Source organism: Cyprinus carpio, chromosome B12 (genome assembly GCF_018340385.1).
Source record: "Cyprinus carpio isolate SPL01 chromosome B12, ASM1834038v1, whole genome shotgun sequence".
NCBI lineage: Eukaryota > Metazoa > Chordata > Actinopteri > Cypriniformes > Cyprinidae > Cyprinus > Cyprinus carpio.
Genome location: NC_056608.1, coordinates 10,510,699 through 10,526,852, shown reverse-complemented (window position 1 = coordinate 10,526,852; position 16,154 = coordinate 10,510,699). Strand labels below are relative to the sequence as shown.

General features: G+C 35.9%; 1 protein-coding gene and 1 pseudogene across 2 annotated transcripts; both read left to right on the top strand.

Moving 5' to 3' along the window:
- Positions 1-288: 288 nt before the first annotated feature.
- minpp1b (multiple inositol-polyphosphate phosphatase 1b) lies at positions 289-3,654 on the top strand. 2 transcript variants are annotated; one of them, XM_042735281.1, is made up of 6 exons: positions 486-627; positions 705-1,073; positions 1,764-1,958; positions 2,075-2,172; positions 2,466-2,596; positions 2,728-3,654. In XM_042735281.1, exons 2-6 carry the CDS (start codon positions 722-724, stop codon positions 3,104-3,106), a joined length of 1,155 nt encoding a protein of 384 aa, XP_042591215.1. In that variant the 5' UTR covers positions 486-627; positions 705-721; the 3' UTR covers positions 3,107-3,654. The 2 variants fall into 2 exon arrangements, with proteins under 2 accessions (XP_018928304.2, XP_042591215.1); XM_019072759.2 differs by having other exon boundaries at positions 289-1,073.
- A 1,060-nt stretch (positions 3,655-4,714) lies between these two features.
- Positions 4,715-15,660, top strand: LOC109055578 (annotated as a pseudogene).
- Positions 15,661-16,154: the final 494 nt, after the last annotated feature.

Genomic DNA, 16,154 nt, shown 5'->3' with positions numbered 1-16,154 from the left:
CGTTTTGCTTTGAAAAACGCGAGATGCGCTTAGTGGATTTGTATTTGTTTATTAAAAACACGAGGCGCATGCGCACTAACTGCAATTCCGCAGAACTGAATGGACAAGGCGGCACATCCGTCTAGCGCAAACACAGAAAAACATGTTGGCCATGAACATAATTAACTTTTTAAATAGATCCCACGTAAAATGTTTTCTCTAAACTATGTAAAGCAGTAATGTGTTTGAAATCAGTCACTGAGAGATTATTAGTGTTTTAACCCGGAAGATTTTGTATCTCGATTTTGAGGCTGGCTTCACATGTTTTAGGCATTGAATGCAGTGTTGCCAAGTCCGCGGTTTCCCCCCGGAACGCCATTGTGCTAGTTAGTCCTTATTGAGTAGCAATTGGTCTGGTTTTATTACGCAGACCTGGCAACCCGGATTGAATGAATTTATTCAGGTGACCAAGCTACGGGTATTTGGTATTTTAGGTGAAACAGGTATCGCACATCCAGAAATGAAAACAACTTATTTTCTCGCGAACTTTTTTATCACTTCTTTGAGCGTTATGGTTGGTTTGTCATTCTCTAAACTTGCCAGGCCAACGATACCGGCGATAGCGCATCACTTTGGGACAAAAGGCAGGTACGAGGAAGTGAACCCACATCTATTAGATGACATTTTGTTTGTAAACAAATCACTGGTAGCTCCCCCCTCTCTAGATTGCCGTGCCATTCATATGGTGTCGGTTATACGTCACGGGACGCGCTATCCAACCACCAAAAATGTGAAAAAGATCGCGCGATTGTTTGATCTGGTCGTGTCTCAGGCGTCGGGTTCAGCCTCATGGCTAAATGATATTAAGATTTGGAAGATGTGGTACACTGAAGATATGGACGGCAGACTGGTGGAGAAAGGGCGCTATGACCACAGGCATTTGGCTGTGAGACTGGCACAGTCGTTCCCCACTTTGATTTCTGAGGATCATCTCCGTGCCAACCGCATTGAGTTCATCACCAGCTCCAAGCATCGCTGTGTTGATAGTGTCAAAGCTTTTCAGGAGGGTCTTCACCAACTCTGGGATGTTCAGGGTAGGCTTAGTGTCCCTTACTTAATATATGTTTTGCTGGTCTCTTAAACATTTTAACTTGAGTTAGTTCACCCAGAAAATACAAATTCATTCATGACCTGTATGACTTTAGAAGATGTTAAATTAATAGCCAAACAATTTTGGTGACCAGTGACCACTGACTTCTGTTGGACAGAAAATCATTGGAACATTTATCAAAATATCCTCTTTTATGTTTCATGCAGGTTTAGATCAACACAAGTTAACTTGCTCAATGACCAATAACTCCAGAAGATTTCCAGCAAAATCCTAAATATTTCTTATTAATGTTTACTTCATAGTGATTATTTATCTTTATATTTAAATACCACAACTTTCTGTTTATTTTCAGATTTAAATTAAAGTTGTAGACTTTTTATATCTATCTGTCTATCTATAGATAGATAGATAGATAGATAGATTCAGTGGAGTCAAATATTTTTGAGCCCCATCTTGGTAGTAAACAGGCAGATTGCTGAATTCTCAGTTGACTACAGCACTTTTAGGGCTGGTGTAAAGACACTGAAACACAAAGTGCCTTTTATCTTTGTAGACTGTTTAAACAACTCTCCAGTTGCAACTGGTGGGAATTACCTGTAATCCAGTAAACTCTATAGTTGAAGTTATGGCCCTTGGTAACTGCTGTTCAAGTAACCACACTCTTATTTTATAGATATGGATTACAAACACTATGTGGATGATTCACTCATGAGATTCTTTGACCATTGCGAGAAATTTGTTGAAAGTGTTGAGAAAAACAAAACAGCTTTGAAGGAGGTAGAACGCTTTAAATCTTCAGCAGAAATGGATGCAGTACGGAGGAAAATATCCAATCGCCTTCAGATTCCATACGATCAGTTCACCCCAGGTAATTTTGCTTTTTATATATAGTGGACAATCTGTCTGACCGTTCAGCTGTAGTTGTTTAATGTAAATGTGTCAATTAAAATAATCCTAATCTTGATTTAAAATTTGTTTTGCGAGATATGGCAGAGGCAGCTTTCTTTTTGTGTTCCTATGAGTTTGCCATCAAATCAGAGAACTCCCCCTGGTGTGATCTGCTGGATGAGTCTGACGCTCAAGTACGTATGTCTGGTGGGAAATTGAACACTTCCATTTTCAGTGGACCAATGAATGGTATTAAGATTCAAATATTAATTAGATATGTCAGCTCCATTACATACTACTGTTTGTTTTATTAAAACTTAACTACACAGAAATTGCAGTTTAGGGAATACTCTGGATTTAAGATTAGACTTGAGCTCATAAAATAGATTTATTGAGCATATTTTCTCATGAGTTTCTCAGCCACATTAAACTTGGCAACCAAATATATGCTCTCTTATCCAGTAACGTGGTTTTGGCCTCTTGTTAGGTCCTGGAGTACAAAAATGACCTGAAACAGTACTGGAAGAGGGGATATGGACATGACATCAACCGTAAATCCAGCTGCCCTCTCTTTCATGATATTTTCAAGCGTCTTGATAAGGCTGCTAATGACTACAGGTTAGGAGATTGAGATGTGGACTGTCTGGTTCCCATCCTATTTGTGGTGTATTTGTCTACTTAAAACACTCCATAGAACATACTGATGTTTGTGTTTATTTGTGTTTTTACTATCCCCTGTAATCTAACAGATTTGGAGAGGTAAAAAAGACTGCCACCATCCAGGTTGGACATGGTGAAACCCTGCTGCCTCTGCTCTCTCTGATGTCCTTCTATAAGGATAAAAAACCTTTAACTGCAGAGAATTTTTCATCGCAGCACAACCGCAAATTCCGCACCAGTCAGATTGTACCTTATGCTGCAAACTTAGTCTTTGTCCTGTACGAATGCAGTGATGGACTCAGAATACAGTTGTTTCTCAATGAGAAGTTAATGACCTTTCCCAACATGAACCATTCGGCTCCACTGTATGAAACGGTCAGAAAGCATTACTCAAAGCTCCTTAATGGCTGTGATTTTAATAAGGAATGTAATGTGCCTCAGTCAAACCTCAGGAACACTGAACTTTGAGTTAGGTTTATTAAATAGTGGATTACAAGGATGAATTACTGTACTTGCAATGACTGCAACTTTATGTTGTGTTTTTGATTCTATTTTTTTCTTCATGTTGTGGTTGAAGGTTTAATATTTTGCTTTATTTATTTTAATGTTTACTAAATTGCCAAAGGGGGGTGAAATGTGTGCTTTAAGAATGATTTATGTTTGTTCTTGTTTTATTGGCCAAAGAGAATTATGGTTATACATTGCCAAATCATTTGTAATTTTGTAATGAAAGCAGTTTAACAGAAAACTTGAAGTTTTATATATTTTATTTTAATAATAACTGTGCAATTTCTAGTGGGTAGTTCACTTGGTGAGTTTTTATAAAAGTCGAAGACCACATGGGATCAGATCCAATCTTGAAAATGGGTTGTTATTAAGAAAAAAAAAGAAATCCGATATCATGGTTTTAATCTGGATCAAACCTTGGTATGTGTTGTAATTTTTTTATAGTAAGATTGCAATCCCTTTGATCCAAAAAAAGGAACCAAATATAATAAAATGTTTATTCAAACATTTATATTTTGCACTTGCTTTGTTTAACTGTTTCGGTGATAAAGCAGATAAAATAAGAGTATGCTATCTATAAAGCTTTTCTTTTCAGTACATACAAGTAAATATATAAAAAACACAAAAAACTAACAAAACAAAAAAAAAAATGTATTTTTGTTTACTCTTTTTTCTGTTGCATCAAATAAGTTGTTTACTTTTATTTGTTGTGGATCAGATGAGAGGCTTGACTGTTTAAAAGAAACTGAAAATGGATGTGAATGTTTGTATCCATTAAGGGTGCAATTTTCTGTCTCTTCAAATCAAAACACAAAGTGACCCAACTAACTATTCAAACTAGTTCATCTTTTATAGCTAGTAGCCTTCATTGTGATATGGTGTTTCATTTAGAGTACTGGTAATCCGGATTTGATAATTTGGAAAAAAAAATTGTATATGGATCTGAGTGATGTAATGTTAAAGATGGATGGTAAAATGGATTACCTGATCCTCAACGGTAAAACATGGAATTTCCAAACCCGGATCGTTTAATCCAATTTAAACATTTTTAAACTGGTCCCTGGGATTCAAAACATAGACCTAAAAATATATAAATAAATAAAGGTTTAACATGATTAGCAGGTCTTACACAGACTTGTAGAGTTGCTCCAGTGCTGCTGTCATTAAAGCAAAAGAGAGACAAATCAAGAGACATTCTAAAATTGATGTTGATATTGCAGTTTTCTGACAAAAAAATGTTATGCTGCTGATGTCATTTGTAAACACAAATATACAAAATGTTTTTCTTTCTGGAGAATCAAGAGGCTCTATGAAGTATTTCCAGGGGGCTGGTAATGTTATTAAAGTTAATGCTTCTATTGTATTTTTAATGGCTGGGATTCTGGGTGGGTGTCTTTGGTTTGCAAAAACGGATTGACAGCTCCTGTGTTATGGAATAAAAAGGAACAAAAGAGATTGCAGCTATGATGATTCATTTTTTTTCTTCATATATGTATCTTAGTACTTCCGTTTTGTGTCACGCTGCGTGTTGTAAGAGATATGTTGAGAGTATTAAGTGAGAATTCAGTAGGCAGTCGTGATTGTGACGTGAGCCGCGCGCGCTGATCTGATGGTGGGAGGATTTCAGGAAGAGCGCTGAGTGCTACGTGTCCAATATATCCTGACTTCCACTAACTTTACTTGACTTTTACTCAGTGTTAGTCTCTCAAGGGTCACGTCTTTAGAAAGCCTCGGCGCGTGTTCGCTTTGTTGCATCATGTCTGGGATGAAAAAGCAAAGAACGGTACGTTTGCAGATGTCCAGCTTTTTTCTTGCTTTTGTTTCTTTCTCGCTGAACTTTTAAAAGTTACATCGATGGAAACTACGAAATGTCAACAGACTTTAAAACATAGCAGAGGTCTTTCGTATTAGTACTAATAGCTTTAACTGTTTTTAGAGCATGCGTTTATAATCATAATAATAAACTTTACTTTAAAAGGCGTTACATTTACACAAAGTAATCATTCAGGTTTATCCGCTTCATCACATTGTCTAGATTTGGCATGTGACTTAACTTTATTTGATGATGTGTTAAGAGGTTTTGTTCAGTTAAAATTAAACTCAACCAACTTCTTATAACAGAATAACTGTCTTTTGTTTTTGTTTTTTTGTTTTTTTACATGGCAGAATCATAGCATGCATGCCGCATGCTTCATAAAGTGCTTTCTTGTGATCTGCAATATAACCATATAAAACTACGCAAATCCCATGTAAGATTAATGTTATTAGTAACTCAGTTCCTTACGAAGCCAGATTTTGCATATCCTCAGACGTGAGACACTGCAGTCAAGCCAGCCTTGCTTTGAAAATACACGGTCAAGCCAGACGCACTTTTTTGTGTTGCGCGTGAAATCGTGCTCTTACGGTACGGGTGCTGAGAGCAGTCAAAATGCATGTAAAGAAGCTGTCATACTGGCGTGTCCTTTATACTTTTGCTTTTTTTTTTTAACTTTTATTTTTATTTGTAGTTTGAAAATACAGCATTTTTGTACATAAACGTTTGTATTAATGTTTATAAATGTTAATATTAATATGTGTTTGTGTGTGTGTGTATATATATGCACATACATACATATATACATACATACATACATACATACATATGTATGTATGTACATATGTACATATATATATATATATGTATTATACGTATGTATGTGTGTGTGTGTGTATGTGTGTTTGTGTGTTTAACAACAAAATTTACCACTGTGTCCCATATTCCAACACTCATAAAAAGTGTTCCTTTATAGGTTAGGTCATTCTTTCAATTCATATGTATTCAGAGTGACCCAGACTATCACTGTATATATTTACAGACTGTGTAGTTTTGGTGAAAACAAAAAGCAAAATCACCCCAAACAACCAATTACATCCTAACATGAACTTTCCCCCATTTTCCAACAAACATAAAAAGTGTTCCTTTATAGGTTAGCTTATTCTTTCAATTCATATGTGTTAGGAGTGACCCAGACTATCACTGTAGTAATTTTCAAATATTTTTACTGTATAATTTTGGAGAAAATTAAAGGCAAATTCACCCCAAGTGTCTTAAGTGAATAAGCACATTTACATCGTCCCATTTTCAAACCCTCATAAAAATCTTTCTTTTACAGATTTGCTTGTTCTTTTTATTGATTCCTGTTTACAGTCATCCTGACTATTACTGTATTATTTTTATTGACAGTACGATTTTGAAGAAAATGAATGGCAAAATCACCCCAAAAAACAAAGTGCATTCTACCAGTTGCACCATTACCCATTTCCTTTTTAGTTTTGCACTACCTTTCAAATTAATACTTACCACAGTGATCCAAACTACAAATATCAAATATTTTTACTGTATAGTTTGGGAGAAAATTAATGGGTAATTCACCCCAAGCATCTCTGTGCACCTTTGCACTTTTACACCATGTCCTATGTTCAGACGCTCATAAAAATCTTTCTTTTATAGGTTTGCTCGTTCTTTCAATTGATTCCTGTTCACAGTCACCCTGACTATTATTGCTGTATTCATTTTCAAATAATTATTAATAAGTAATTAAGAGCACAAAAAGAAGGTTGGAAAGTTCTATTTGATGACATTTAAAATATGACCTGGCCAATTTAGCTCTTGCATCCTGTTAAATGCCCTAATTTGAAACATATACCTTATCTTTTGAGTTCAAAAACACAGTAAGTATTATATAACAAACATTATTTGCTACAGCTTACTCCTATAATAAATTATTGTTGTTTTTTTATTGTAAAGAAAGCTTGTAACCAATTATAGTCCTCATGCCTCTGCAGAACTCCTTGGTGTCATTCTGCCACAGCCTCTGCTGCAGCTTACTCCTATAATAATTTAATGATAATAATGCAACCTAATGGAATTTAAACAAGAGTTTTATTAAGTTGTGATAGGGATTATGTAATGGTGCAACTGCTAGAATTTTTTTTTTTTTTTTTGTGAATTTGCCAATAATTTTCTCCAAAATCACACAGTAAAAATATTTAATAAATTCATACAGTATTAGTTTGGGTCATTGTGAACATGAATCAATGAAAGAACCTATAAAGGAAAGATTTTTATGAGTGTTTGAAAATGGGATATGGTGTAAAAGTGCTTATGTACTCCGATGCTTGGGGTGAATTTGCCTTTAAATTTCTCCAAAACTGACTTGTAAATGAATGCAGTAACAGTCAGGGTCACTCTGAATACATATGAATTGAAAGAATGAGCTAACCTATAAAAGAACTGTCACAACCCTGTGGACTGTTGATTGTGGTTTCTCCCTCTGTGTCAAGTCAAGTCAAGTCACCTTTATTTATATAGCACTATTTATATAGTGGCCTTTTATTGTGGCCAGCCTAAGGCACACCTGTGCAATAATCATGCTGTCTAATCAGCATCTTGATATGCCACACCTGTGAGGTGGATGGATTATTTTGACAAAGGAGAAGTGCTCAGTAACACAGATTTAGACATATTTGTGATCAATATTTGAGAGAAATAGGCCTTTTGTGTACATAGAAAAAGTCTTAGATGTTTGAGTTCAGCTCATGAAAAATGGGGGCAAAAACAAAAGTGTGCATTTATAATTCGGTTTAGTGTAGTTTTCTCCAAAACTATAAAGTAAAATGACTTGAAAATGAAGACAGTGATAGACAGGGTCACTCTGAATACATATGTATTGAAAGAATGAGCTAACCTATAAAGGGACACTTTTTATGAGTGTTGGAATATGGGACACAGTGCAAGTGCTAGGACGCATTTTGTTGTTTGGAGTGATTTTGCTTTTAATTTTCTCCAAAACTATAGAGTAAAATGACTTGAAAATAAACACAGTGATAGTCAGGGTCACTCTGAATACATATGAATTGAAAGAATGAGCTAACCTAAGGAACATTTTTATGAGTGTTTGAATATACAGAAGTAATCCAAGTGCAACATCGGAGTTTGATGTTTGAGGTGATTTTGCTTTTAGTTTTCTCCAAAACTAAACCGTAAAATGCTTTGAAAATGAAAAGTGTTATAGTCAGACTCAATCTGAATACATATCAGTTGAAAGAATGAGCCAACCTATAAAGGAACACTTTTTATGAGTGTTGGAATATGGGACACAGTGTAATAACTAATATGCAATACAAAACACACACACACACACACACACAAACATAGAATAAAAAACATGAACATTAGAAACATTAATAAATGATTTTTAATAATTAATGTGCAATACAAATGTTTATGTACAAAAATAATGTATTTACAAACTAAAAATAAAAGTTAAAATAAGCAAAGGTATAAAGGAAACGTTGATATGACAGCTTCTTTACATGCATTTTGACTGTCGGCACCCGTACCGTAAGTGCACGATTACACGCATAAGACAAAGTGTGGCTGGCTTGTGTATTTTCAAAACGAGGCTGGCTTGACCGCAGTAATGAGACACTGTGTACCAGTGGGAATTAACAAAGCCCAGGGTTACTTGCATCAAGCTGGGATTTCTTGTGTATCCAAAGAGCCTTGGTGCAGAAAGAGAAAGAGAGAGAGATGGCTCTGCTCCAGCTGGCCACCTCTCCATGGGCCTGCATGAATGGCCTTGTTTGTTTCTTCAGTTCTCTTTCCGAAGCCGCTCCCTCCTCAGTCCTGATGACCAAGTCAGATACACAAGAATATAATCCACAAGAACACAATTGTGTGAATTAACCTTTTCAGAAGGAAAAGATGTGTATTGTTTTATTCTTTTGTAAGATGTAATTCTATTCTTCAGTCAGATGTGGCTCTTGGATGGTAATATTACGTTTTCATGAAGTTAAAATTAAAGGGATAGTTGACCCAAAAATTTACATTCTGTCATCTACTTCCCTTCATGTTGTTCTAAACCTGTATGACTTTCTTACTTCTGTGGAACATAAAAATATTTTGAAACCAAACAAAAATTAATAAAAAATTACCATTATAGTATTAAAATTCCCATAAAAGAAATAAACAAAAAATAAAAGCTTGTCCGTGTAGAAATACACTGTCAATATCAGTAAGGATGGAAGAAATGATGCTTTAGGCTCTGACTGCACAACATGCAAATTGTTCTCATGCTTACTTATGTATATCTATTTTTTGTTTTGTATGTAGGATCTGCAGAGAGCAACCAATGTTGTGTACCAGGCTCACCATGTGAGCAGAAGCAAGCGTGGCCAGGTGGTTGGGACCAGAGGTGGATTTCGTGGATGTACTGTCTGGCTGACAGGTAGGAATTTCTACTGTAAAACTTGCGTGAGAAAATTAGACTGAACAAATTATTAAGAATAGTTCACTCCTAAATGAAAATTTAGTCATCAATTATTCACCCTCATGTTCAGACCTGAATGACTTAATTTCTTCTGTGGAATAGAGAAGGAGATGTTAGGCAGATGAGTCACCATTTACATAAAATATTACATCTTTTTCCCACAAAGTTTAATTGAGTGTTTCTTTTTTCTACAGGGCTTTCTGGTGCTGGAAAGACTACAATTGGATTTGCTCTAGAGGAATATCTAGTTTCTCATGCCATTCCTTGCTACTCGCTCGATGGTGATAATATTCGACATGGCCTAAATAAGAACTTGGGCTTCACGGCCACAGACAGGGAAGAGAATATCCGACGTATTGCTGAGGTGGCCAAATTGTTTGCTGATGCCGGACTGGTTTGCATAACTAGTTTCATTTCTCCATTTACAAAGGTGGGGTGATATTTAATGACATCAGAGGTTCCTATATTACATGATGTTTTTCAACAATTCCCAACTAATGGATTAAGAGGATGATTTTACATGTGCTCACAACAGGATCGAAACGACGCCAGGAAGATCCTTGAGAGCGCCGGTCTGCCGTTCTTTGAGGTGTTTGTAAATGCCCCACTGGAGGTGTGCGAGAGCAGAGATGTCAAAGGGCTTTATAAAAAGGCCCGTGCTGGAGAGATTAAAGGTGTTTTTGGGAAAATAAATCTATAAATGCATTGCTTATAGATGTCCCATCATGTTAGGGTGACCATACGGGCCATTTTTACGGGATACACCCTTGCCAGGATTTCTGTATTGCCTAAAATATCCAGGTTTTGGCTGTTTGCATTAGATCGATCGTTATATGACATTATTTCACAAGAGAGCAGAGCAAGCGACACATTATGCTTGCAAATCGCTCTAGCGGTACTTAGGTGTCATACAATGATTGGTGCGCAGCTTCAAGCCTCACCCTTTCACACACAACACGCCACAATTGGTCAATTATTTAAAATACCTTCATGTTATTGGTCAAAGTACTTTGGATGTTTTAGGCAATATAAAAATCCTGGCCAGGACATGTCCCGTATAAATGGCACATCTGGCCACCCTACATAATGTTTATCTTGGATAGAAGAAAATAGTTAACATTAAAAACACACACTTGATTTATTTTGGACTTGAAGGGATAGTTCACCCAAAAATGAAAATTCTGTCATTAATTACTCACCCTCATGACATTCCAAAACCGTAAGACCTTTGTTCTTCTTCAGAACACAAATTAATATATTTTTGATGAAATCCGAGAGCTTTCTGACCCCGCATAGATGGCAACGCAACTTACACATTCAAGGCCCAGAATGGTAGTAAGTACGTTGTTAAAATAGTCCATGCGCCATCAGTGGCTCAACCGTAATGCTATGAAGCTATAAGAACTTTTTGTGTGCAAAGAAGACAATAATAACAAAATTGTTGAGAAGAAGTTTTTGAATAAAGTTGTTATTTTTGTTTTCTTTGTGCACAAAAAATCTTGCGGGTTTGGAATTACAGGAATGGCATGTCATTTTTGGGTGAACTAACCCTTTAAGAATGCAGAGCAGCTATTTGCCAATAATGTCATTTCCATGAATGTATCTAGAAAACTTTTATTTATTTATTTGACAATGTAGGTTTTACGGGAATAGACTCTGACTATGAGAAACCTGAAGCCCCTGAGCTTGTGTTGAAGACTGGAGAGCTCACTGTCAATGACTGCATTCAGCAGCTAGTGGATCTCTTGAAGGAACAGGTGGGTCATTCTTTCATCAAATGGATCCTTGTTTTTTGCTTTGTGCCAGTTGTGTGTTTTCAGTTGGGAGATGTTGAAACATCACTGACCAGATGATTCGTTATCACAGGATATTGTGCCCACTGGTGTGACAGAAGAAGTGAATGAGCTCTTTGTTCCTGAAAATAAGCTGGACTTGGTGCTGAGTGACGCCAATATACTGCCCGTTTTAACAATCACAGAGGTAATGCAACACTTCACAAACACACATGCCCTGCTTTGTGAATCAACCGCCCTGCATGTTACACCACAGGCATTTCATCACAGTTCAGTTAACAGAAAGCTTTTCACTGTAACCTATTCTTTGGAAATGGAAATCTACTGCATAATGCACTTCTGCAACAGCCACTAAAAGAACTACTTTAGAAAAAAATTAACTGTTGTAAGTCATAGTTGTTATTTTATGGCAAACTTATGATGGAATACACTATAATGATGCTTCAGCAAATTTAACAATACACCTAAACCTAAACTTTTTTTTTACATAAGTTCATGCCCATAAGTGTCACAAAACCCTCTGCAATTGCTTCTTTTCCCCCGCAGATGCCATTTTTGCATTCCAATTGCGTTAGCCTGTGTACAATGGCCATCCGCTCCTGATGTTATTTTGTGGCCAACTGTTGGTCTTGTCATGAAATAAAACTGAAGTTCTGTTTGTGTGTTTCTCTCTGGTTCTGTAGCTGGATTTGCAATGGGTACAGGTTCTATCCGAGGGCTGGGCGACTCCACTGAAGGGATTCATGAGGGAGAGGGAATTCCTGCAAGTCTTGCACTTTGGAACTTTGCTTGATGGTAAAGACATTTCTAAACTGTTGGACCAATAACACAAACATTTCCCTCAAAAATGTTTCATTGTTTTTATAAAGTGTTTCCATTTAATTTTACATGAGGATTATACTATAAAATATTACATTTTTCAGATTTGTTTTCTAGCTTTTCTATTTTTGGGTAAATAATGTATACTCTATGCTTTAGAAATAACATATACTACTATTCAAAACCATTTTTTTCAAAGAGAAATTACTACTTTTATTTAATAAGGATGCATTATTTTAACGTTTATAGTGTTACAAAATATTTGTATTCCAAATAAACAGTTCTTTTGAGCTTTCTATTCATCAAAGAATCCTGATCATAAAAATATTAAGCAGCACAACTGTTTTCAACATTGATAATAATAAGAAATGTTTCTTAAGCACCATATCAGCATAGAATGATTTCTGAAGGATCATGTGATCCTGAAGACTGGAGTAATGGCTGCTGAAAATTAAGCTTTACCATCCAGCTTTATCCGCTTTACCACTGTTTATAATTTATTATTCATTTTTATTTTGTTATATATGTAAATTGTTATTTTAAATTGTAATACTATTTTTGTATTTTTGATCAAATAAATGCAGCCTTGGTGAGCATAAGAGACTGCTTTCAAAAACATTAAAAATATTATTATATATAATATTATATATAATATTACCAAATCTAAACTTTTGAGTGGATGTAATATTAAATATTAATTAATTATAACAGTAATAATCAGTTATATTATAATCAATAATAATTTTCATTTACATGCATTCAGTTAGCAGATTGAGTTAATGTAATAACATCAAACTTTACATGGAATAATATTATTAATATTAATAATAAAAAAGTAATTAATAATTGGTAATATTGTATGTTTAGGTGGAGTCATCAACATGTCTGTTCCCATTGTGCTGCCTGTATCCAAGGATGACAAAGAGAGGCTGGACGGTTCCACAGCTTTTGCCCTGGAGTTCAAAGGTCAAACGGTGGCAATCATGCGCAACCCTGAGTTCTATGAGCATCGTAAAGAAGAGAGATGTGCCAGGCAGTGGGGGACAACATGCCCCCAACATCCATACATCAAGGTGGGAAGACACATCTCTGTGTCATTGCTTTTATAACAGTTGTATGTTATACTTGCTAATACAATCATCCAATGAAATGCCACCTTTTATGCTTCGTACAGATGGTAATGGAGAGTGGTGATTGGCTGGTCGGTGGAGACCTGGAGGTGTTTGAGAGAATTAGGTGGAATGATGGTCTTGACCAGTACCGTCTCACTCCACGGGAGCTTAGACAGAAATGTAAAGAAATGAGAGCAGGTAAAAGTGAAACATGTAATAGTTTCACATAAAAAAAGGCAATTACTTTGTAAAGAATACTCTTGTTATGATGGAACACAATATTATGTTGCTGAAGCAAATTTAACACTACCCCTAAACCTTAACTTTTTTATATAAGTACCTGCATTTCTATAAGTACCTGCTAGTGTGACAAAACCCTCTGCTATTGTTTGTTTCCCTTGCAGATGCCATTTTTGCATTCCAGTTGCGTAATCCTGTGCACAACGGCCATGCGCTCCTGATGCAGGACACTAAGCGTCGTCTGTTGGAGCGAGGCTACAAAAAGCCTGTGCTGCTGCTGCACCCTCTGGGTGGCTGGACCAAAGAGGATGATGTACCGCTGGACTGGCGCATGAAACAGCATGCTGCTGTTCTGGACGAAGGAGTGCTGGATCCAGAAAACACCATTGTGGCCACCCCCCCATCACCCACCATACATACTTCACACACATATTACACACAAATGTTACTCTTAAAAAAAACAAAAGCTTTTTTTAGTACAAAAAATTGAGTCAAACCAATTCTGTATCGCACAAAAAAATTGGTATGTCCTTATAGGTACAGTGGCATTGTCGGGCCAGGATGATCGCAGGGGCCAACTTTTACATTGTAGGACGAGATCCAGCAGGTATGCCCCATCCAGAGACAAAGAAGGACCTGTATGAGCCCACACACGGTGGAAAAGTGCTGACCATGGCACCAGGCCTCACCTCTCTAGAGATTATTCCCTTCAGAGTTGCTGCATACAACAAAGTTAAGAAGGCCATGGACTTCTATGACAGGGAAAGGTATGTAATGTTACATTTCAGCCCACAGGACTGCACTTAATGGTTTAAACACCATGAAAATTTGTAATAATTAATATATTTACACACTGAGCCCACAGTTTAATGTAGAATCAAGATAAAGGTTCAAGTTCTTTAAAGTATGTTTAGTTGATAAAAATTAAATAAATGGCATGGCCATATAAATGGTATAAAAAATGGTATTTAAAACTCTCTCTCTCACTCACTCTCTCATAAATAAATTATCATTAATTTCTATTTAATGTTGTCACAAAAACCCATTATAATGAATTTAGCTTTAAATAGTATTTAGTGTGAAAAAACACCTGAAATATTTATTTCTGTCTACTGTTTTATTTATTTTGAAGCTTTTTTTATGCATTATTTTTCATACAGAATAAGTATTAAAATCACTACATCAGTTTGTATATATAATATTTTACAAATTTTTACAAGAATTGTTCACAGTTGCTTCACCAGGGACTGTTGCTGAAACTGAAACTCAAGGCAACTGCTTTTGTTTTTCAGACATGGTGAATTTGAGTTCATCTCGGGGACCAAAATGCGGAGCCTTGCCCGCAGCGGGGACAATCCCCCTGATGGTTTCATGGCCCCAAAAGCATGGAAAGTCCTAGCCGAGTACTACAGTTCTCTACAGAAGGACCAGTGAACACAAGGAACTGGATTGTATGCAGACATGCAGTAAAGCTCTATATAATCTATTTCATTAGAACTGATTGAAATATGCATTATATACTACAGTGCTACATTGTAGTAATATTTAAAAAATAATAATCTTGATTAGACTCGTATCTACTACACATTTTTAGATAAATGCCATCTATATTTATGACCTGCAAATTACTTTAAAATACAGTGTATTATGTTCCCTGAGATCACCCTGTATAAAAGCAGGTCAAACTACAGAGCTACTGCTGTTCCGGTGCTGTTATAGACTTAAAGTCTGATCAGGCAGATTGAAGTATGCCTGACAGTAATAGGACCAATATTTTGCCTACCTCAACTGGAGCTTTATTTGGATTAGGTTAAGTGTTTGTCTTAGCAATATTTCCACCAGTGAAGAACATCTTATACTCATTTAAGACACAGAATAATCTTATAACATTCTTTATAAGAATTAAAAAACAAACTTTCAGTACTGGCAGCAGTAAATGTGGCACTGTTACATTCCCAAATGAATGAGTTACTGTAAAGAGTGATGCATGAATGTAAAAGGTTTGTGCTGAGTGCATAAACATGAAACTCTTGAGGAATCCAATATGAAGGAACAAGAGCATATTTATTGTCTTACCATTTTCTTAACAGACCAACCTAACATATTTATTATCTCACAGGAAATGTATTTACTACTTTCTACTTTTTGTACAACCTTGAGACTTACACTTTGTCGTTTCTTACAATATTTGATGTAATGTGCATCAGGCAGTCATTCCAATAAACCTCATTAAAACAAAACCATTGTCATCTAATTCTTCTACAGTGTAAACAAAACGTTTCAAACATATTCTGAATTCTAAACACATTTAGACCGAAAAGAGCAGCGGACTATTACGAATTAGGAAACCTAATAACTGAAAAATACTTGTATACAAATGTACAATTGTATTGCTGACCATCTAAAATGGTCTCTCCAGAAGAATACTTTTTCTTTCCACTTTGAAGTCTCCTCCGCCCACTCAACCCCCAAAAATAACACCTGACAGACAAGTACAAACCTAACAGCAGCAGCTTGGCACTGGCCCCAAATATTCTGTGCAAGCATATTTAAGGTTTCGTAAATAAATATCTATACAACATGCCATCACATAGCCTCTACTCAACGCTTAAATATCTTATTCAATATAAATGGCTTATAAATCTGTAAATGCATCTCAATCAAATCATTCACTCGCTGGGGGAAAACAAACCGGTGAAGTTGATCCAAGTTAAAATTGTTTTTTGTGCTCACA